The sequence below is a fragment of the Ursus americanus genome, chromosome 15, assembly GCF_024610735.1.
Source record: "Ursus americanus isolate L20-20 chromosome 15, mUrsAme1.1.p, whole genome shotgun sequence".
NCBI classification, from domain to species: domain Eukaryota; kingdom Metazoa; phylum Chordata; class Mammalia; order Carnivora; family Ursidae; genus Ursus; species Ursus americanus.
The window spans coordinates 56,911,438-56,936,775 of NC_142141.1; the positions used below are offsets into that span (position 1 = coordinate 56,911,438).

At 38.3% G+C, this 25,338-nt stretch overlaps 1 protein-coding gene across 2 annotated transcripts in view; it reads right to left on the reverse strand.

The window, feature by feature from the left end:
* Nucleotides 1–25,338, reverse strand: part of MARCHF6 (membrane associated ring-CH-type finger 6) — a 78,351-nt gene that overhangs the window by 41,573 nt on the left and 11,440 nt on the right. For both annotated transcript variants that reach the window (XM_045787146.2, XM_045787145.2), the window contains exons 2-6: nt 14,268–14,364; nt 13,391–13,464; nt 9,806–9,949; nt 4,554–4,626; nt 3–171 (exon numbers count right to left, since the gene is read on the reverse strand). In XM_045787146.2, the coding sequence (XP_045643102.1) occupies nt 3–171; nt 4,554–4,626; nt 9,806–9,949; nt 13,391–13,464; nt 14,268–14,364 (557 nt within the window). The remainder of the gene's footprint in view (nt 1–2; nt 172–4,553; nt 4,627–9,805; nt 9,950–13,390; nt 13,465–14,267; nt 14,365–25,338) is intronic.

Consider the following 25,338-nt stretch of genomic DNA (forward strand, 5'->3'; position numbering starts at 1 on the left):
ACCTCATTCTGGTGGTGCCCAGCTGCATTGAAGGGTGGGGCAGCATGCTCCAACCAAATCGGCGCTCCCCCGTGGACTATCTGCTCTCGCAACCACACGAGGCTGATGAATGCACACAGTGTGCATGTTACCACAAAACAACCCTGCAAACAATCCGCCAATAAATTGTCCCTATTAAAAAAAAATTATATAGAATTACTCCAAAGAATGCTTAAAATTAAGAAACCAAAGGTAACAACATTTCATCTTGAACTAATATGTCAGAGAGAAGAGCCAGAAAATGAGTCATAATTTTCTGGGTAAAAATCAGTTTCTCAGAATTATTTCTGAGAATGGTGAAATTCTATCTATCTTAAAACTGGCCAAATATATTTATATATTTGTATTATATATATTTATAATAAGTGAAAAATAACACCAGAGCTACACAGAAATTAGCTACGTAGCCATTCTTTGAACATGGTTTAGAAACAGGCAGGCAAAAAGCAAAACCAAAGCACCCAAACACTGACAAGGGCCAAGTATGTATGTAATTTACAAAAGGTGAAGGACTGTCCAACCCAAACTAAGAATTTCCGTATCCTTATTTTACACACAAGTTGAGTAAACTTGATTAGCTGATACCCACACAAATGAAGATAATCAGCAAATCAGGAAAGAACCTCCAGAGAAGCCTAATGATAATGTAAAGAAAGCAAGCTGAGAGATACTATGCAATGTGCAAGACAAAGAAGTTTGTAATACACTTTAGATATCACTTAGAAAGCAGATTAAATTTTGATGCTAACTACAAATATGATATAAGTATGTTATTAGTTCCTCAACAAATTCAGATAGACAAATTACGTTATGATACACGTAGTAACTCCCCATCTTTGTTCTTTTCCTCTCAAGGGGCTTGTCCTTCCCTAGTCTATGCCTGATTTCAGAATAATTCAAGGATATACTAAGGATAATTCAAGGATAACTAAGAATCTTGGTGGCCTTAGGAAAATCCTTTATCATAACAGAATGACTTTTTCTTCCATGGAAAATCTGAAGAAGGGTCCGTCTGAGAGACCTCAGCCTACTGGCTCCAAATTTAATGAATTGATGTGGCCCACAGATATGACGTGGAATATATCCTAATCAAAAGAGGTATCCTAACCACTCCCATGCTAAGAACCCTCCAGATTATTAAAACTTTGATAACTTCAGACTAAAATACCCACTTCTCTACTCCGCACTTGTCATCAGCAATAATAACAATTGTTTGATGTCAATTTTAAATAGTGACAAACCCCCTGTAGAGTTCTTTTCCCTCATACCTAGAATCTGGGCTAGTTCTGTGACTTGACTGGACCAAGGTGAGGCTGCCTGAATTTAGAGCCTAGAAGAGAGCTGGTGAATTTTAACTCTCACCTTTTATAATGCTGCTGTGCGACCACCATGTACAGAAGCCCTGCTGGCTTTCTGCAAGATGAGGGGGCACAGGAAGAGAACCAAAGCACACAGCTGGAGCCATCTGAGGCCATTCAACTCCAGTGAAACACTGCAGTAACTGAGTAACTGAGGCAAGCCCAACAGATGAACTGATCAGCTGAGCTCAGCCCAAATTGCTGATCCCTGGAATTATGAGCCAATAAAATTACTACTGTTTCAAGCCAGTAAGTTTTAGGGACAGTATGTTTTGAAGAAATAATTAACTGATATGTTGCAGCTGGAGATGATCTGAAGCACTGAGCTACAGAATATGTAAGCAGCTGCTATGATATTAAGAAATTTAAAGTAAAATTTCAGAAATAAAATTAATACTACAGAGAAAATGAAACACGGCTCATTAAAAAAAAAAGTAGTTTAGTTAAAAGCACTTTCAGGAAAACTGGCTCATTTCTTCAAACTGTAAGAGGCAGCATGGAATTACAAAACCAAACCATGTTTACAATTTCTTTTGACTATCCCCAGCCATGCCTTTGGTGTTCCTCCTGTGTCCATCAGTCTCATGAAGGCAATTCTGGTGGCCCACTAACCAATCAGGTTAGGAAGAAAAGGGGAGCCTGCCAACGTAAGACAAGCAGTAGCTCTGAGTTTCAGTGATAATTCTGCTATATGTTAACCTAGTACTCCAAATTCACATATAGTTTTTACATATATATGGAATTTAATCTTTGAACAGCCCACCCAAAGCCCTGAGGCATGATCTTCCTCACTTCCTCACAGAGGAGGAAACCGGTTCAGATAGGTCCAATGATTTGCCCAAAGTCACCGAAAAACCTGCAGACACAGAAACCATATTCCAATGCTAGGGCTAATTCTGTTACAACCAACTACCTCATTGTATCACTTAAGTGATCACACCTGCCGAAAACCAGATGGTCAATGGTTTAACCAACAAGAAATAAAGGTAGTAGGTAAGTAGGATACTATACCTTGTTTGTCTGGTATTTCCCTGACATGGCTTCCATAAACACTGTTTTTCATATAGCCAAAGCCTACCAATTTAGGCTTTGGTAAATGTTAACATATTTAGCCATTTAAAACAGAAACTATTAGAGAAACAATGTATCTCTGCTTCATTAAACTGCAGAGATAGGAACTCAAGTCACCTTTTCTAAGCAGCTGAGATACTGACTGGCCACTACCATGCACACTCACTAACTACAACGGTTTGCAGAATTTTAGCCCGAACTACATGGAACAAGAATACCTTATGTGAAATCGTTCTTTTATTAGCTTACACACATTAAAACAAAACTTCCAGCACTCTTAGCAGTCACCCCTGGCTTTTATCGGACTTCCCTCACTACTTCCGATATCCATCTTTGCGGTGTACACAACTCCTAAATGCAAGCCAGAGATGAACGATGCCATATACACAAAGACATAACGAATGGCAGCTGAGCCATTCAAGACAAACTTCTTACATTTCTTTTTTTTTTTTTTTTTAAGATTTTATTTATTTATTTGACAGAGAGAGACAGCCAGCGAGAGAGGGAACACAAGCAAGGGGAGTGGGAGAGGAAGAAGCAGGCTCCCAGCGGAAGAGCCCGACATGGGGCTCGATCCCAGAACGCCGGGATCACGCCCTGAGCCGGAGGCAGACGCCTAACGACCGCGCCTCCCAGGTGCCCCAAACTTCTTACATTTCTATACTGAGACCATGTTCTGGATGACTGAGATAAAAACCTGATGTCCAGAAATGGGAACGCTGTCCTGTTTGTTTCTACCGCATCACTTCACAAAAAGCCTGTATTTTATACAAAGGGGTATCTGCTTATGCTAGTTCCAAACTTTCAAATGTGTTAAGTTACTGCTTCTCTTTTTTGTTATGGCCACAGCTAAGAGCACCCTATTTCAAGGCCTCTGTCTACTTCTAAACATTACTTTATCAAAGTTGTTCTTTAATAATGAAAACAAAAAACAATTCTAATGTAAATAAGTTCAAGCTGAAAACCTTTAATCTATTACTCCCTACACTGCCAAAGACACAGAAATGAAATAACCTGACTGTTCTATCCCAAAAAGGTATTATCAGCAAGTAGAAAAACCAAGTCACAAACACATCTAATGTTTCTAAATATTTAGAAACATGATTAAAAATAATGATGCAGGGACGCCTGGGTGGCACAGCGGTTGAGCGTCTGCCTTCGGCTCAGGGTGTGATCCCGGCGTTATGGAATCGAGCCCCACATCAGGCTCTTCCGCTATGAGCCTGCTTCTTCCTCTCCCACTCCCCCTGCTTGTGTTCCCTCTCTCGCTGGCTGTCTCTATCTCTGTCGAATAAATAAATAAAATCTTAAAAAAAAAAAAAAATGATGCAGATGCAAGAGCCTTAAAAGAGCTTCTCCTTAATTTCTTTTCTATCAGAATAGATAGATGCTCTCTTCTACTGCCTAGTGGCTTATTTTTATGGTAATATACTCTGATTACTTCTGTTCCATAGGACAGTTTCATATTGTTCTTTGTCTTCACTGACCTAGGAATCAGAAACCTAAGGTCAGCTGGGTACAAAAGATTTAGTAAATATAGGTGCAATCATTGGCAGGCTTAATATTCTAATGATCTTGATACAATTCATCATTTACAGCATTTCTAATTCTGACATCAGTAATAAAAACACGTCTTTACCAAGAAAACACAATTACAATGCTTAATGTCAAATTAAGATACAGTAAAATAATGACAGTGAACAAGTTTTTAGAGTCCATATTCTAATAATCACAAGAAATATTTAAAAACTGAATTTATATTCAAATGACTATCTTGTTAAAAAATACGTGTTTAAATGAATTCTCAGCATATGATAGCACATATCTCACACTGCATAGCAGCCTGTTTAACAGATCGTCCCACCCTAACGAAACAGTCCTTTAAAAAACAGTATGTTTTAAAATAAACATGTACATATGTCAGCTACTTTTACTGTAGCTATAACTGTCAGACTAAGAGATATAGATTACTCTTTGTCCTTGGAACAAAAGGACTTTTCAAATTATAACAAAAGTAAAAGCGTGCAGGAAAACTGTGCACTAGCTACGCTGTGCAGCAGCGTTTCAAGCTTTACGAGTACTCACGTGGACAGCATGTCCAGTGGCAGTGTCAGTAGTGAGCTCACGGAGCCAGTAAACAAGCACTTGTAGATACGGCCTACCAAAAAGGGCAAGATGGCATATGGTTACAACACACATCATGAACTCAGACAGGCACTCAATTAAACGGAGGTAAAGTGGGGGTGCCTGAGTGGCTCAGTCGTTAAGCGTCTGCCTTCGGCTCAGGGCGTGATCCCAGGGTCCTGGGATGGAGCCCCGCATTGAGCCCCGCATCCGGCTCCCTGCTCCGCTGGGAGCCTGCTTCTTCCTCTCCCGCTCCCCCTGCTTGTGTTCCCTCTCTGGCTGGCTGTCTCCCTCTCTCTGTCAAATAAATAAAATCTTAAAAAAAAAAAAAAAATGGAGGTAAAGTGTGAGCCCCTGAAATATTTTGTTTTTGCAAGGCTGTCCTGAACTACTACATTAAAAAAACTCTAGGGCACCTGGGTGGCTCATTCAGTTAAGCAACCAACTCTTGGTTTCAGGTCATGATCTCATGGGTCGTGGGACTGAGCCCCATATTAGGCTCCACACTCAGCAGGGAGTTGGCTTGAAGATTCTCTCCTTCTGCCTCTCCTCCCACTCTCTTTCTAAAATAATAAATCCTGAAAAAACCCAACATGGTTAAGCATAAAAATAGTGACAGTGAAGAGTAAATGTTACACACTAATGTTGAAAGCTTAGATTCTCATACAGACTGACTGACTTGTTTCTATTGAATGAGCTTACATGTTTGAAAAGGAAAGAAACATAAAGATCACTAAATTACAATATGGAGAATTTTTTTTAACTGAGAATTCTAAAATTCATTGAGTCTACTCATGAAAATAAAAGATTTCAGTTCTGGGGGTACACAATTTGAAATTAATAGGCCTTTTCAGAAGAATAAATGCTCCAATAACATGAGTAGCAAACAACCAATCTTTTAAAAACACAGATTCAAGGGTCCTCAAAAAAAAAATCTTAAATCTGGCCACGAAGGGAAAAAAAGATAAAGTATGGGTGAATGCACAGCCAACCTCTTATCCTCTTAGTCAGAAAGGAAAGAACGGACAGGGCCCAAGAGGAAACAGTGAGATTTTCTTTCTAACCAGAACTTGTATATTAATTTAAGCATTCCCTATAGCCTTGTATGAGAAATTCTCAATGACTTCAATGGCTGTTTTCAAAAGCCAAATCAAAATGAAAGGTAGGAAAAAATTTCTGTAATAGAAATTACTTACATATGTGTATGAAATATTCAAAGCAAGTATGCTTGTAACAAAGTAAAACTGACAACAAACCAAATGTCTGTAAATAAGAAAACGGATTCATAAATTACAGGCCTCCTTCCTACAGAGTGCTCTGCATCCATTAAAAAAATAAGGTAGCTCAAAAAGAGTACAGTAGCTCAACATGTTCTTACATGGAAACATACCAGGGTACACTGCTAACTGAAGGAAAAAAGTTGGACTATGTATTTCGTGATAGAACTTAAATTTTAAACTACAAGTGTGTATATGAATCTATATAAACAAGTCAGAATAGAGATCCAGCTTGTTAACTGCATTACTTAAATCCTCTAAGTCCCTACTTAACTTTTGATTATTTGATCTGATTTTGGAGAGGTGTGTTAGTCTGCCACTTGACTGTGAACGCTTTACATATTTCGAAGTCCTGTACTCCGGTGCATAAAAGTTCTTAAGTTTTACTTTCTTAGGACTATGCCCTTTACTAAAATGACTTATAATGTTTTGCTCCATTTAAAGCTTTTTATCTTGAGTGACATCTGGCTGATGAACACTGTTCCTGTGTTCTGTCAGCATTTGCTAACAACCCTCTGGCATTAACGTGGGCTGCTCTGTACTTATCTCTCATAGTAAACCAGGTTACTCTGTATACAACTGTGTAAACTCTTATGATCACAGAAGTTGCAACCTTACCCTTTCCTCTCTTACTTCCCTCCCTCTGCCCTCCATCCCTGTCTTTCCTGTCTTTTGTTGGGACTGTCCAAATATTTGCTGTTTCATACTCTGACTTCTCAGAACAAAAACTCATTATCCCATTTCTATTCTTCTGGCACTTACCTTTACGTTTTGTTACTTTTTATTAAGGTAAAATTTATATGAATCTTAAGTATATGTCTCAGTAAATTCTTATATATGTACATATCCAGGAAACTGCCACCTAGATCAAGATATTCAGCACTTCTAAGTCCCTGGAAGGCTCCTCAATCCCCTTCCTAGTCAGTATCTCCAGCAAAAAGGTAACCACCATTCTGATCTCTAACACCATAGATCAGTTTGGCCTACTTTAAAATTTCACATAAATGCAATCATACAATCCATACTTTCTGTGCCTCGCTTCTCTCTCTCAAAGTAAAACTCATGTTATTCCATGTCCCAATAATGAGATCTTTTCTCACTGCTAAGTACTATTCCATTGTATACAAAAACCACAATATATCTACTCTACTATTGTTGATTGGTATTTCCTTGGCTCCAGTTTTTAACGACTATAAGCAAAGCTGCTGTGGTCATTCTTGAACACACATCTTTTAGTGGCCACAGGGCTCTGGTTTCCATCAGCTATATTCCTAGAAATGGAACTGTTGAACCAAAAGGTATTTATAATATTTAGCACTGGTAGATACTGACAGTTTTTCAAAGTGGTTACACCATATATACTCCCGTCATCAATGTAAGCATGTTCCAGATGCTCCACATCCTAAGAAATATTTGGCATTGTCTTATTTTTTAATTTTAGCCATTCTGCTCAGTATATAGCAGTATCTTCTTGTGCATTTCCCTGATGACTAATGATGCTGAGCAGCTTTTTGTGTTACTGCCTATTTAGATCTTTCCAGAAACACCTATCCAAATCTTTTGTCTACTTTTTATTTGGGTTGTCTGCATTTTTCTTACTGATTTTTAGGAGTTCCCTACATAATCTAGATACAAGTCCTTTGTTTGATGTGGTATTGCAAATACCTTCTCTCACTCTGTGGGGCTTGCTCTTTTCTCTTAAAGGTATCAAAGCATGAATAAAAATTCTTAATTTCAATTAAGTCCAATTTATTCAGTATTTTCTTTTATGGTTATTCCCCTATATTTTCCTTTTCTTGTGTTTTTTTTTTGTTTTTGTTTTTGTTTTTTAAGGTTTTATTTATTTGGGCACCTGGGGCTCAGTTGGTTAAGCATCTGCCTTCGGCTCAGGTCATGATCCCAGGGTCCTGGAATGGAGTCCCATATGGGATCCCGCTTCTCCCTCTCTTCCCCACTCCTGCTCTCTCTCACTATTTCTCTCTCAAATAAATAAAATCTTAAATATTTATTTATTTATTTATTTATTTATTCAGAGAGACAGAGTGTGCACGAATGAGGGGAGGGGCAGAGGGAGAGGAAGAGAAAGCATCTCAAGCAGACATGGTGTTAAGCATGGAGCCTGATGCAGGGCTCAATCCCATGACCCTGAGATCATGACCGGAGCCAAAATCGAGACAAGCGCTTAACTGACTGAGCCACCCAGGTACCCCATTATCCTGTATTTTTAGAAATCTTTTGGTTTTTAACATTCACATTCAAGCTTATGATCCATCTCAAATTAATTTCTGTGTCAGGTGTGAGATAATGACATGGTTCATTTTTCTTCATATGGCCATCCAGTTGATGCTATACCATTTTTATTGGAAGGATCATCCTTCCTCCACCATACAGCAGTGGCACCTTTGTTGTGAATCAGGTGATGATGCAGATGTGGGTCTAGTTCTGGACACCAGTTGGCTACCCCCATAGTTTTTAATGCAGAGTCACACGGTATTTTCCTGTCTCTGTCCAAAGCATCCACAGTCTCCTTACAAATAAGATAAACAACTTAAAAAGCTCTCATTTCTATCCTCTCCTCACAGTTTCTTCCATGTTAAAATCATCTAGAATTTTAGTTCCAGGCTGCTACCTAAAAATTACCAGCCATTGTACATTAAAACAATTGCTAGTTAGCTGTGGGAGGCACCTGTCTCTTTTTCTTTGTAGCTCATGCCTTTCTGCCGGATTCCTCACTCATTTTGGTAAAGTATATTCTCGAACACTTTTTTCATAAGTAGTTTGAAGTGGCAAACTTTTCATGCCCTTGCATCTACTGAAACGTCTTTATTTTGTCCCTCCATCTGAGAATAATTTATGGGTAGATTTCAGGTTCAGAAATGTTGTCAAAGTCTGAAGTTTCTGCTGTCCTCAAGCATTCAGAGCAGCTGATTTTAAGTCTGATGCCAGTCTGATTTTTACTTTGTAGGATAATGTGCAAGTGGAACATCTACCATTTTATTCAGCCCTGGAAAACTTTAGAATGTGTCTAGGTTTATGAGGCTCTATCCTTCATCATGGTCAGCTCTCTCTTTCAATTGAAAAGATGCCTGTCATTTCCTTATGTCCATGATCTTTGCTACACAGGTACTGAAACAACTGGATGCAGCCTTCATCTTCTGGTTTTTTCCTCCTCACACTTGCAACTTCTTGTCTGAGTTACATCCTAGAGAACCCCTTACTCAATCTCCTAGTTTACTACTTCATTTTTCAACAATTCTGCTATTTCAGACAAATTCTGCTATTCAGTGTATCCCCAAAAATTTCATCTTCGTAAATGATCAATTTTATTTATTTACTCTTAAAGAGACATGAGGATATTAATTATACTTACTTAAAAATCTAATTTGCATTTAACTCCAAAGAATCATAGCTACATACCCTGGCACCATGTACTATCTACCCTTCTGCATCTCTTTAAAAACAAAACCCAAAAGGGATCAACTAAGGGCTAGTATACCCACCTTCCAGAAAACCTCCTATATCTTGAAAGATAAGCCTTCCAGTTATTCAGGACTATTACAGATATTTGAGTTGTCTTTTAAAAGGGAGGAAAAAAACTCAAAATAATCCAACTTCTGCAATCCTTGAAAGTTCTAATATACTTCAAAGAACAAAAATCAACGTCCTTCTAATTATAATTTGATTTTGCTTTTTCAATTCTTTCATGAACTTTACTAAGCCTCAGAATGCTGTTTTGCATTCCCACATTCATTAAAGAAAATGATCTGTTAAAAATAGTTCTTAATTTAGGTGGACAATGTTTTCTAAGTGAGGCTTTCCTAACACATGAAACTGTAACATCAAATATCATTCAAACAGAAATATGATGCAATATTACAATATTAAATAGTTATATAATTTTAAAATAACTCCAGTCAGACAGAAATGAATACTCACATGCTGTAAGAGGAACAACTCCCAACCATGCAAAGGCCACAAGTGTATAATGAAACCAATATCGTATTGCAGTGCCAATACTTGTAACCAGTCCGGCAAATATGTCTTGGATCGGAAGCCGAGAAGGCATATCTGGAGAATAAACTAGAAGAGAAAAAAAGAAAGTGCACATAATTTCATAAATATTAAAAAAAACTTAATTCATAACTATAAACAGGCATGTAGAACTAGCTTAACTTTCAATCTTTGTGTTTCACTTAAATATCTTTTCCTATTAAAAAAGTGAATCAAATAGTTACAATAATACCACATTTACTCGGAAGTCATCTGAGAACAAATCACATGTGAAATGTAGAAACCAACAAAAAAGGCCTCTGTTCAGGAAAAAAGATACAAGAGAAGTTCACATCCCTCAGTCATGCCATGAACTTCATGCAAAGCTAACTTATACATATTTTAGCATTTAAACAATGCAATTATCTGGCTTCCCAAATTATAAAAGATCAGATAAAGTGAATAGGAGCAAAAGGTAAAGCTGTTGACATGTTACCAAGAAAGAATCCTCCTTAGTGAAAATCACAGTATCACCTTATACCTGTCAAAGGGCTAGTATCAAAAAGATAAGAAATAGTAAGTGTTGGCAAAGATGTAGAGAAAAAGGAACGCTTGTGCACTGTTGGGTGTGAGAATGTAAACTGGTACAGCCACTGTGGAAAGGAGTATGGAGGTTCCCCCCCAAAATTAAAAATATATAGTACCATACAATCCAGTAATTCCACTTCTGGGAAGTGGAAGTGGCAGGAAACCAAAAACACCAACTTGAAAAGATATATGCACCCCTATGTTTATTGCAGCATTACTTACAATAGCCAAGATGTGGAAGCAATCCAAGCATCCACTGGAAGATGAATGGATAAAGAAGTGTGTGTGTGTGTGTGTGTGTGTGTGTGTGTGTGTGTGTGACTGCTCAGCCATGAAAAATAAGACCCTGCCATTTGTGACAACATGGACAGACCTAGAGGGTACTATGCTAAGGAAATAAGTCAGTAAGTAAAAGACAAATAACTTATGATTTTACTTACATATGGAATCTAAGAAACAAAACAAATAAACAAAAATGCTGTAACAGACATATAAATACAGAGAACAAACTAGCAGTTGCAAAAGGGAAAGGTGGGGTGGGCAAAATGGGCAAAGGGGAATAAGTCATAGGAATGAAAGGTAGAGCAGAGGGAATATATGCAATAGCACTGTATAGTGAAAGATGACAGCTACACTTGTGATGAGCACAACATAACATACAGTTGTAGAACACTATGTTGTACATCTGAAACTAATGTAACACTGTGTCTCAACTATACTTCAATTAAAAAAAAAAAAAGAGCTAGCTCTCCTCCCAAATACAAGCCTTTGACACAGCACTCAAAAAGTACAATCTGTAACGAAGTCATTTCATGTGGAAGCAAACAATATACTAACATTCTGACATTTGCTGGTCAATCCCACCCCCACACAATTTAAAAACAGTAATTAATGTTCCAAGCAGTAAATTCAGATCTTCCCATCTCTCTGTAAGATGTGGTTTAACACACTCAGAGAAAGATTTCCTTGGTAAATGGTTCCAATGAAAACCACTGCTCTACCATAGGTACCTCAGAAAGAACATATGGAGGAACAAACACCTTTCTCTAGTGAGGCCAAAATAAGGAATTATGATGTGTAAAGTTTTAAAACAATGATCTAAAATTAATGAGTGAACTATTACAAAACTATTCATGGCTACAAACATTAAGGAATAAGCTATTAACAAACAGCAATTTTTTGCAGCATAGCCGCAAAGATCACTTACTTTAACAGGATACTTGATATACAAGTCATTAAACTACTAAATACAATTCTTGAAAAAAGAGAATGGCCTTTGTCAAATGATAACTAAAATGTACCAACACAAGCTTTTATCGGTCTCAAAAAACTCACACAAGTATTTCCTACCAAACTTCATGAAAATATTCAATTACTTAGAATTACAGTTTGCTATAAACCTTAAGTTGTAGAGTTTTTACGCCCTACAGAAAATTTAATAATACAAAATAAATAACTTGATGTTTTCTTGATGGTAATAAAGTTCCAAAAATAAAATTGTAATGACTTTAATCATTTATACTCCCTCACATAAAAACAAAGTAAAACTAACACTAAGAGCATTTATATTTAGCGTCTCAAGATACTATTTAAAAAACAAAACAAAACCAAAAACACAAAAAACCTTCGGAAGAGGAGAGCAACGTACTACAATCCCAGAATGAAAAGTATACTTCAAATTCTTGATAAGCTGCCAGTATAGTCCTCTACTTATTTAGGATGAATAACATTAAATATCAGTCAGTAGGCACAGGAATTATAAAATATAACTGAAATTTTAAAGACATGCAAAATATGTGCCAGAGGCTTATAAAATATTAAGCTTAGAAAGTCTCATTTTTAAAAAGTGAATGGGGGGGAGCACCTGCCTAGCTCAGTCAGTAGAACATGCAACTCCTGAGCCTTCTCTTTATTATTATTATTATTATTATTATTATTATTATTATTATTATTCCAACCTGCACAATTTTAACTCAAAAGATATCCCACGTTTGAACAGTGAGGAGATATCTGAAAAATCAGGGCAACATTATTAATTTTTCTGGGGGAATGATGATAATACAGTTACTGTTTTTAAAAAGAATCCTTACTGTTTAGAGATACATACTAAAATATGTACAGATGAAATTATAAATGATGGGATTTGCTTTAAAAAGACAGAGGAAGGGAACAAGAACATAGGTAAGGAATACCATGTAAAAGCTATGAGCTAAAAATGGGTCAAACTAAGAGATAAGAACATGGGGGCTCATTATATACATTTACATTTTTATACATTTGAACTTGTCCTTAATAAAAAGCTGAAAAAGAGGGGCACCTGGGTGGCTCAGTCCATTAAATGTTTGACTCTTGATTTAGGCTTAGGTCATGATCTCAGGGTCCTGAGACTGAACCCTGTGTGGGGCTCTGTGCTGAGCATGGGGCCTGCTTAAGATACTCTCTCTCACTCTCTTATACATTTGAACTTGTCCATAATTAAAAGTTTAAATAGAGGGGCACCTGGGTGTCTCAGTTCGTTAAGTGTCTGACTCTTGATTTCGGCTTAGGTCATGATCTCAGAGTCCTGAGACTGAACCCTGTGTGGGGCTCTTTGCTGAGCATGGGGCCTGCTTAAGATACTCTCTCTCATTCTCCCTCTGCCCCTCCCCGCCCCACTAGTGGCACACGCTCGCGCGCATGCGCACTCTCTCTCTCTCTCAAAAAATAAAAAAGAAAGAAGAAATATTCTACAAATTAAATCACTTTCTCACACACGCATATATCTGTGTGTTAAAAGCTGACATGTAGTTTTAAAAAATATTTTCCAAAATGTTACAGCAATACATTGTTACTACCAATGACAAAGTTAAAAACAGTTAAAAACAGCTGCTTTAAAACTGCTTAAACACCTTTATGTGGCCAGTTATAACCCAAAAATGTAATGCAAACTTCTAAAGAACTTACTTGGTGTGAAAGCAAATCTGTGCTTGCATAATTCACAGTATTCTTTTCGACTGTGTTTCAGCCACTGAACTAAGCTGCAATCACAAACACATTCATGAATACAGTATTTACAACAAGGAAATTTTAACGTTTCACTGAAAACCAATGTTCTGTTATTAAAATTTAACATATCATAGAGCTTCTACAATTTTGACAGTTTCATATTTATAATATTCTTTTGGAATTTTTATAACTTAATGCCTTCTGAAAGTACAGAACTATAACAGATTTTTAAAAAGTATGTATTTCTACTATTAAAAAACTTCAATTAACTACATTGTAATCTCCTCAAGCCTAATCTCAACTATGAAAGAATCTCCAAGCATGACATCAGTTCTAACACTGGTCTGATAATACTGCAACCCTGGAAAGCTCGGTTGGAATCCTGGTTGCCACTAACTGGCTGGCTTTGTACCCAGAACTTTAACCTTTCTATGCTGGTTTCTTCATCTGCATAATAATAAAAACAATCCACCTCATGGTTCTAAGGAGTAAATGAACTAAGATGTATAAAAGCAATGAGGACTACCTGGCACAAAGCATTGCATAAATGTAAGCTATTATCATGCCAAGCAGAATCAGAAAACCTTAACACTCCAATGAACAAAACAAGCTCTCCATGGTAGAAATGAACAAACAGGTACTCACATGCTCCTGGAAAACAGTAATACCAAAATGACGGGGAATGGTAATAAGGAATATGGGTAATTTCCAAATTTTCACAACAAAATTTTTAAAAAGTAACTATTATAGAGAAAGTTCATTGAAACAATCCCCCTTATTATATAAATGACAAAACTAAAGCTCAGACATAAAATTTTCTAAAAGGATGACTCACCATTCTTGATGGATAAACTTAATACTGCCAGTACATACACAAGGATGATAAAGAGGTTTCTCAGGTGTTCCTTCTGACCGACACACTCTACATATATCTGTGAATGAAAAAGATAAATTGAATTATCTTTGATTACAATTAAAAAAAAAGAACCCCAAAACAAAAATAATGTGTGTTAAAGCAAGAATCCATCAGCAACAGAAAAGTAAAAGCATTATTATGATAATAATCAAGTATATTCCAAAACCAAAAAATTTCCTAATATATAAAAAGGCCAATTGGTCCTTTTGATGAGAACTGTACTCATTAAATTGCATTCTTCCTAAGTAACAAATGCTAAATAGAAATATGCAAAATCATGTCACCACTGGTATCCTAAGAATTTTAAACTCCAATCCTAACAGTTTAAAGTCCTAAGTCCAGTCCTAACAGTTTAAACTCCATAAAAACACATCCAAGACTTAACAGCAGTGGGCAGCACTGGAGACACCCCTTTAGCTTCACCTCACTCCACCAGAGATATAGACACACACACACACACACACAAACAGGGTGAGAGGGGGCACCCCAAAACCACAAAGGTGCCAGGCCAGAGGTGAGCCAGAGGTCACCTTAAGCAGAAGTTACCACAGCCCAGGACTACCTGGTCAGAGGCCAGAGGCAAAGCTCACCCTCCATTCTGCCCCACGTGGTTCTCAGCATTTCTGTCCATCTTCTTGCAGCGGTGGCCTGTGATATGCTGAGGAAGAACCTCAAATGCCAAGAACCATCCCACTCACAGGCTCCACAATGCTCCCTCTGCAGGACAACCTGTGGAAACCTGATTGAAACTTTTATTTAGACCTTCTTCTCTGTCATCTATAAGGCTAAGTGTCTTTTGATCTACTCTCTCAAGGGAGGTCCTCGTTAATGGGGAAAAACTGCAATCCAAGCCCATCATTAATGGATTTAACCAGTCCCCAGCACCACTGGGACTAGGATGCACAGACACTAAGCAGTGTGGCACTCGGCCCCCAACGTTAAAAAGCACTGTGTTGCTCATTCCAGGATGGCTGAGCGCCACTTACCAAAGTCAAAGGATAATGAGTACTCAGGCTGGCTAACTGGTCAGCAGACTAATACCCCTAGTTATCAATAAGCCAGGCAAATCACTGCCAACATAGAAAGGCCATACACCACCACCCACAGAAGAGCTTTTGCTGTGCCAGTTTTACCTAGACGAGAGCCAGGAGGCGTTGTCCAGGTTGAGTCAAATCAAGCTCCAGGGCTGTCTTTCAGTTAGCTTTAGAACCACACCCTGCCACAACCCCCCACGCCCCACCCCATCACCACCCGAAGGACTTTGGTTTCCTGGAGGCGACTGGAGGGTCATGAGAACAATGCTGGCTGTCCACATCATTTACAGTCAGAACTACATGGGATACATTGGATCCAAGCCTCTTCAAACCTCCCACTTTCACCTTCATCCTTGATTAATGAAAACATCTTTGGCAAAAGCTCTCACTCTGGTCCGTCTTGCACCAGTCTAAGACTTTGGGATCTAGCAACGCAGTATGAATGTCCCAACAATCCTGTCTAATCAGCCTCTGCAAAGTTCTGACACAAACAAAATAGAATTCTGCAAAGTTCTGACACACTAGAATTTCGTGATTCCCAGGGCAGTATCCTGGCAGCTTGAGTCTGCTTTGAGCACTCTTTCTCCAAATATACAATTCAGCCTAGGGAAACTGGGCTAAGATCCAGGAGCTCACCCAAGGGGACGGGGGTTGGGTGGACCTGAAAAGACCATCTCCTGTGGTGGGCCTGCTGCTGCTCACATGGGAGATCCAACATCAAGCTAGAATTTTAACTGCACCGAATTCAATACCTGCACTGGAGCTGAGATTACCACAATGGCCGGCAAACAGACTTGCCCTGTAATGGATCCTCCTTAAAGGATTTGAAGCGGACTCATTCAAATATAGGCTCTCAAAAGAGTCCAGTGTTATTTTTCATCACTGCTCTCCCGGGTCTCAAGTAGGTAATCTGCATGTCTATTGCCTTTCTTGGTTGGGGAAGTTAATCACCAAGCTTTATGGTACTGAACCTGGATTCCATGTGGGGAAGTTAATCACCAAGCTTTATGGTACTGAACCTGGATTCCTGGTCACCATGGTCTCCACTGTAGGCACTATGACTTCTACCTAAAATAGCTGACAGGTCCATGGGACATGCAATTGATCTAGGTTATCTAGAATCACCAGAGCGGCTGGTGCCTGTGGGCATCAATTAGTTCCAATTACCACAGTTGTCTAGGTAGGAGCAGAACAAGTACTTAAAGCCATTTGCAACATGACCACATCAGCCACAAGTGCTAGGATGACCGTGGATTAACTTTAGAGACAGGCATGTGGTAGTGAGGGATTAATCAGGTAGGGTGGTTTGGGTGCAAATGTGGGTGAGCTGGTGCAGACATAGGATGAAGAGGTCTCACACTGTCCTGTCTCCCCAGCCAGCTCTTAAGCAGTTGCAGAAGTAGGACACAGCAGCAGAAGTGTGGCAAGGAGTGTCCTGCATCGGGACACAGTATAGAGGAAAGCAGCTGAGACACTGCCGCACTCACACAAATGAGGGTCACTATGTTGCCCTTGAGAAGCAAGGTGACTGGGCACAACTGCTGCCAACAAGATGCAGGGACAATGGGGGATATCCACATGAGTGCGAACACTTGATGCCAGTGGGCTCATCCTGTGATGCAGCCCAGGCCCACGACGGTGGCCCAGCCGCAGGTGGCACAAAGGAGCTATGGGGAGGACCATGCGTTGGTCAGATTGGGGGAAGGGGGAACCTGCAGAAGGCATAGTGAGGGGGAGGGGGGGCATGTGCCCGAGACACTGATCTTCAGAAGACCACATGCAATGACAAGCCAACAAACAGAACTAAGCAAGCACAACAAATCTAAATCAACTCCAGGGCTCTGCATAACACAATACAGAGTACTGGACTCATCCACCTCTGCAAGGTTGAAACCATTTTCACTGTAACACTACGACTTTGCCTTTTACCCTTATTATCTTGCCAGGGTACAGTGGAGTTTTCCTGATGCTACATAACACAACTGATTAAATGCAGTCAAGATGAAAAAAATCCACCAGCCTCCCATTAAATCAGACATTTAAGAGATTTGCAAATATAAAACAAATCCACTCTTCTCACCCAATATTTTGGGTTTGAAGTATATAGTTATTTCTTTGAAAAAAACCATATTAACATATAACAGGGGTGTTAAATGAATACTTCCAAATTTTGTTTCATTTTCTAAGGGCAAATGAAACCTCTTATGAGTCTTTATGTTTTTAAGAGTGTGAAGGATCCTGAAGCCAAAAAAGTTCAAGAACTATTGTTTGGGTTTTTTTGCTCGTGAAACTTTTGGAAAAAATCAGAGAATAACTATGGTTCTCTCAAAATACACAAATAGGCAAAATTTTCATTATTTTGTAAGGGGTTTCACAAGCCTCCACTGCTTCTACAAAAGAAAAGAGAGGGGAACATCAGACTTCTCAACTGCCTTGTTTTAGAACCACAGAAATTTTTTACATAATTATAAAACAAAATTATAGCAAAATGGAAAATAAGCAACCCCTAAATCAAAAACAAAATACACAAATGAACGATATGTATTGTGTGTGTGTGTATATATATATATATATGTGTGTGTGATAAAGATATTTCAAGATTAACCACAGAAAATAACTAGAGACTTTAAAACAGTAATATGATCATACATCCCTAGTAGTCTATATCCTAAGACAGAAGGAACTGCAATTAAATCCTAAACAGAATTCAGTAATCATGGTGTGAAGAACAATAATATTGATAATAAATTTTAAAACTTGGGAAGATAAAGCCAGTAAGTAGTATGGTGGTGGTACTGTGGTTTTGTGTGTATTTTTTAAGTGATCTCTTAGAATACATAAGTATTTACAGATGAAAACATTTCATCTGGGATGTGCTTTCAAATGATCCAGGAGAAGTGTGGAGATGGGAGAGGGAAAGGGTTGAGATTAAAGAATTATCAGCCATATGCTTTATTTGTTGAATCTAGATGCTGGTTATCGGAGGTTACTGCATTAGTCTATTCCGTTTTTAAAATTTTACATAATAGGAGCACCTAGCTGGCTCAGTTGGTGGAGCATGCAACTCTTGGGTCTCAGGGTTGTGAGTTTGAGCCCCACATTGGGTATAGAGATTACTTTAAAAAAAAAAAAACTTTAAAATGGGGAAACATTCGCTCATTGGAAAAACAAATATTGTTAAAATGTCTATGCTACCCAAAGCAATCTACATATTCAATGCAGTCCCTATGAAAATACCATCAACGTTTTTCACAGAGCTGGAACAAACAATACTAAAATTTGTATGGAACCATAAAAGACCCCGAATAGCCAAAGCAATCCTGAAAAAGAAAACCAAAAGCTGGAGGCATCACAATTCCAGACTTCAGGCTGTATTACAAAGCTGTACATCAAGAGAGTATGGTAGTGGCACAAAAACAGACACACAGATCAATGGAACAGAACAGAGAACCCAGAAATGGACCCTCAACTCTATGGTCCACTAATCTTTGACAAAGCAGGAAATACCCAATGGAAAAAAGTCTCCTCAAGAAATGGTGTTGGGAAAATTGGACAGAAGAATGAAAATGGACCAAAAATAAACTCCAAATGGATGAAAGACCTAAATGTGAGACAGGAATCCATCGAAATCCTAGAGAACACAGGCAGCAACCTTTGACCTCAGCCATAGCAACTTCTTGCTAAACTTGTCTCCAAAGGCAAGGGAAACAAAAGCAAAAATGAACTATGGGGATTTCATCAAGATAAAAAGCTTTTGTACAGCAAAGGAAACAGTCAACAAAACTAAAAGATAACCTACAGAATGGGAGAAGATATCTGCAAATGCCTTATTAGATAAGGGGTAGTATCGAAAACCTATAAAGAACTTACCAAACTCAATACCCCAAAAACAAAAATCCAGTCAAGAAGTGGGCAGAAGACATGAGCAGACATTTCTCCAAAGAAGACACACAAACAGCCAACAGAGACACCTGAAAAAATGCTCAACATCACTCGGCATCAGGGAAATACAAATCAAAACCACAATGAGATATCACATCACACCAGTCAGAATGGCAAAAATTAACAACTCAGGAAACAAAAGATATTGGCAAGACTTTGGAAAAAGGGGAACCCTCTTACACTGTTGGTGGGAATGCAAACTGGTACAGCCACCCTGGAAAACAGCATGGAGGTTCCTCAAAAAGTTAAAAATAGAGGTACTCAATGACCCAGCAACTGAACTACTAGGTATTTATCCAAACGATACAAACATAGTGATTTGAAGGGGCACCTGCACCCCAATGTTTATAGCAGCAATGTCCACAAAAGCTAAAATATGGAAAGAGCCCAGATGTCCATGAGCAAATGAATGGATAAAGAAGATGTGGTAATATATACACAATGGAAAATTACTCAGCCATCAAAAAGAATGCAATCTTGCCATTTGCAACTACATGGATGGAACTAGAGGGTATTATGCTAAGCAAAATAAGTCAGTCAGAGAAAGACAAATACCATATGATTTCAGTCATATGGAATTTAAGAAACAAAACAGCTGAACATAGGGGAAGGGAAGGAAAAATAAAATAAGATGAAATCAGAGAGGGAGACAGATCATAAGAGACTCTTAACTATAAGGAACAAACTGAGGGTTGCTGGAGGGTAGGTAGGTGGCGGGATAGGGTGAATGGGATATAATGAGCACTGGGTGTTATATGCAACTTATGAACCATTAAATTCTACCTCTGAAAATTAATCAACCAATCAAATCAAATCTTTAGGGGCACCTGGGTGACTGAGTCAGTTAAGCGTCCTTCCGACTCTTGATTTCAGCTCAGGTCATGATCTCAGGGTCATGAGATCAAGCCCTGCATCCAGCTCCACACTGAGTGTGGAACCTGTTTAAGATTGTCTCTCCCTCCTCCTCTCTCTCTCTCTGCACCCCCCCAACCCGCTTGCATTTGTGTGCTCTCCTTCTCTAAGTAAATATATAAAATCTTTTTAAAAAATTTTTTTACATAATAAAACTTTTAAAAATAAGCCATGGTTAAAGATGTAATTTACAAATATCACAGCTGAACTTTTATTGTACTGACACTACCAAGTCCAATTTTATCAATGAAGTTCTTCTGCAAGAAGACTTAGTATGTGATTTAAGATGCGTGCACATGTACACACACACAAATTTGAAAACTCATGTTAGATATTTTTATTTCACAGATCATGTTTTTAAAAATGTGGTAAAACTTTCACTGGCCATATCTTCATCAGGGGAAGAAAGCAGAGTAAGATTTAAATAGGTCTCAACATTCCTAAACGCCTCTTTGTGTGCAACCAAAAACCCAATTCTAATTTAAAACCATTTAATCTAAATGACTTTAAAACAGAATTTGGTCCAAAAAATATCACTAATCTCTTTTGCAGTACTGACCCTGTTTTTTCCCACATCATTAAGATGTGACTGAGTTCAAAAGCACCTCATGTATATTACCCTAAATGGAAAGGTGATAAGCCCTACCTATACAATACTTGTAAGGCAAACATTTGGCTGTTTAGCAGGCCCCAATCCCTGCTTAGACTGTGCCATGGGCATAGTCATACCTTATTAGGAAACTGGAAGCTGGGAAAAGCTGCCAAAAGTGAAAGGCTGCACCTGCTCTCACTCTATAACCTCAACTAAATTTCCTTAGCTAATCTGTGTGCGGACAAGGAAGGAATGGAAGCTTCTTCCCTGCCAATCCATGTCCAAGTAGAAAACTCGGAAACAAAGCATAGGTATACAGAGCTAAACATTTTTTCTGGAAGGATACATAAGAAACTATTAACAGTTACAAACTCTGTGGATCAGTTTTGGGGGAAAATACACATACTTTATATGTGTATAATGTCTACAGCATATATTTGTGTAGTATTTTTATAAACTTATGTTCAAAGACATGTACAAGAACGTTCATAGCAGCACTATTCCATAAAAATACTTCCAAAATGGGGGCACCTGGATGGCCCAGTCAGTTGAGCGTCCGACTCTTGATCTCTGCTCAGGTCTTGATCTCAGGGTTGTGGGTTCAGGCCCCATACTGGGCTCCACCTCCAAAATGGAAACTACTAAACTGTCTATCAACAGCAGAATGGATAAATTCTGGTATATTCACACAATTGAATACGATATGGCAATGAGAATAAACCAACTAAAACTACAACCACAATTTGGATTTATTGCATAGTGATGTTTAGTGATGAAGAACTCACTCACACACACACACACACACACACACACACAAACTCAGACACAAAGAATACCTACTCCACATGTAAAAAGTTCACAAACAGGAAAAACTAACATTTATTATTAGAAGTCAGCACAGTTACCTCTAGAGGAAAGAGGCAGTCAAGACTACAAGAGGACTGAAGAGAATGGCCCAAATGAAATCGCCACACTTCTCCCTATACCTCCTGCCAAGTACAGCTAAAAGCCCAGGACATTATACAAAAAGAAAAAGAAGACTCTAAAAAGTGAAGAAAAGGCAAGCAGCAAGGGAACTGGTGACCCAAGGAATCACATCCAGTGAGTTCTCTGGGTTTGTTTTGTTTTATGTATGCTAGGGACTGATAGTGGAGGTGGAGAAGCTGACAACCTGAACACACCAATGGGAACAGACAAACTTCCCCCCAAAAAGCCAAAGACCAGGAAAGAGGCAACCTAGCAAGACAGGAAATTATCAGACAATAAATGCCTCTGAAGACCAGCCAAATACCACAGGGAAAAAATACGGCCCCTACACCACCTCTGCCAGCCAAGGCTGAGAGGGAAGCAGACCTAGATTAGCTAACTCTATTTTAGTTACTGAGGCCCAACTAAATTATCAATCAAATTAATGAGGAAATGAGGATTAAAACACAACACCAATTACAAAAGAGTACTCCCTTTGACTTGCTCATTCTTTCAACTTGTTTGTATGATCTTTTCTTGAATGTTTTATTTTTTTCACAATTTAATGTCAATATTCTATACATATTTTCTATCTACTCCTCCAACTTCATTATATTCTTCCATTTGTACAGTAGGCTGCTCCCTCTGGCAGAACACATTACACCACTGAAATATAAAGATAAAATAACTAGGTAGTACAGCAGCTAATGACTAGTAAAGCCAACATTTCCGCATTTTACCAAGTTCTCTCTCTGTGAATTTTCTCAGTCCTTTGTCCAGCTTACGAACTGGGGTCTTAACAATAAGAAAACAGTCAAAAAAAAAAAAAAAAAACCAGCAAAAGATTTGAACAGATACTTCACCAAAGAAGGTATACAAATGAAAAAATGCTGAGGTCATTAGCAAAGTGAAGTTAAAATCACAACAGGATGGTGATGGTTGCACAACAGTGTGACTATATTTAATGCCAGTGAATTGTATGCTTAAAAATGGTTTATTAAATTTTATTATGTATATTTTACCATAAAAGAATTTTATGATATGATACCACTACAAACTGATTAAAATGACAAAAAGGAAAAAAAAACCACTCTTACCATATGATGCAGCAATCATACTCCTAGGTATTTAACTTAGTAAAATAAAAACTTATGCTTGTACAAAAACCTGTATGAATTTGTATAACGGCTTCATTCATAATTTCTCCAAAATGGAAACAACCAATCAAAGCATTCCACAACTGGAGAATAAACTGTGGTACATTCAATATTCTTTTCTACAACAGAATACTATTAAGCAATAAAAAGGAATGAAATACTGATACATACAACAATGTGAATAAATCTCAAATGCATTATATGTTAAGCAAAAGAAGCCAGACTGGAAAAGCTACATTCTAGATGATTCCATTTATGACATTCTGGAAAAGGTAAAACTACTAAGACAGAAATATATCAGTGGTTGCCAGGGAACAGCAATATCTGAGAGGTGGCTGAACTAGTCCATCCCTTCAATGTGCTGGCTACATGACTATGCATTTGTCAAAAACTCATGGACACCAACATCAACAGATGGATAAAGGATATACATACATATATACATGATGTGTGTATAATTATAAATATATGATGTATATGTGTGTATTTATACTACACTTTAATTTTAAAAAGACTTCCTAAGTACTGTCTAAATAGACATATAAGGGGCGTCTGGGTGGCTCAGTGGTTAAGCGTCGGCCTTTGGCTCAGGGCGTGATCCCAGGGTCCTGGAATTGAGCCCCACATCAGGCTCCTCCGCTAGGAGCCTGCTTCTCCCTCTCCTACTCCCTCTGCTTGTGTTCCCTCTCTCACTGGCTGTCTCTCTCTCTGCCAAATAAATAAATAAAATCTTTAAAAAATAAATAAATAAATAGACATATAAGAACAAATGAGAAAGGATAATGACATGAAAAGAAATTACTGTTCCCTTCACTAATGAAGTTGTATACTGAACTGTATCCCAGCAAGCACATTAATTTCATCCAGCCAGATAAGAATTAATGCTGTGGGGCTGTGGAGGAAATCATCAGCATTGGACATCAAGTATTTCTGGCATTCCATGTTCTGGATAAATAGTAGGACTGCACTTCCCTACCACCTCTGAAATTAGACACGGACATGCGACTTGCTTCAGTCAATGAAATAGAAACTACAGTGATGTGTATCACTCCTGGGTAGAAAACTTTGGGAGCTAATGAACACAATACATCACACTGCATTTTCCTGCCTCAGTGACTGCGGAAGCACACCCTAAGATGGAGCCTCCATCAATCTAGGTCTCCAAGTGACCACAGCAGGAGCATCTTCCCCCGCCTGTAGCAGACATAATATGAAGTGAGAAAAGGAACCTTTTGTTGCTTTCTGCTGCTGAGGTTTGGGGGTAGTTTGTGACAAAGACATAAATTAGTCTATCCTGTTTCATAAAGGGTTTTAGCAGCTTTGAGGTGGGGGGGGGGGACTAAAACAAGCACAACTACCACCAACACAGACATCAATGAAAGAATAGACCTATCTTGTATACGAACACCAAACCCACCACCCAAAACCTCAACAGAGTAAAACAACCAAGGTTATAAAAGAAGAGTGTCCACAAAAGTGCAGCCTGAGGCTCTTTACTAAAACTGAAATAATAAAGTTCTGAGGTAGAACAAGATTCCCACCAGATTTACATGCAGTAAAATTACAAATCTCGCTCAGGCCAAAATAAAAGCATTGCATTTTACTTTTTATGAACGCATATCAACTTAAAAACACTAAAGCAAAACTCTTCCCACTTTTTTCTTTTTTTCCCCCCTCCATCACCCCAGGCTCTTCCTGCTTTTCAAAAGCAAATTTTTTCTGTTTAATCCTGTGGTAACTTTTGTTGCTTTATTTGAATACCTAATACCTCCACAAGGCATACTTTTATTTAAAAGTTCCTAGCACAGTGCCTAGCTCAATAAATATAAAGAAGGTTTTTTGTTTGTTTGTTTGAATGGAAAATCTCAAATCCTTAGTGACTGAGTAAGGAGACTGCCCAGGAAACGGGGGGGGGGGGGGGGGGGAACAACTAGTAAGAGTAGGTTTTCAAGTTGGAACCAGCTGTTGGAAGTCAACACCCATGTTGGTTTGGCTCATGCCATCCGTTTTTCTAGCCAACAATTCAGCTCACCAAATATATCCTAAGTACCGACTATGAAAAAAAGATGAAGAAAACCCTAAAAGCTTTGGGTATATGTCATAATTTTTAGGTCATTATCTACCTTGAAAGTTTTTCCACATTAGATTTCAAAGTGTATCTACATTCCTTCTGGTAATAATCCTTCTGATGATAATTTAATAAAGGATTGTTAATTACTAGTAGTAGACTTTATTTTTCAGAACAATTTTACATCTACAGAAATCTGAGAAGATAGTGCAGTGTTCCCATACGCACAGCACCCAGTATCTCCTATTATTAACATCTACATTAGCAAGGTACTTTTGTTAAACGTACTGAGCCAATATTCACACATCATTAACTAAAA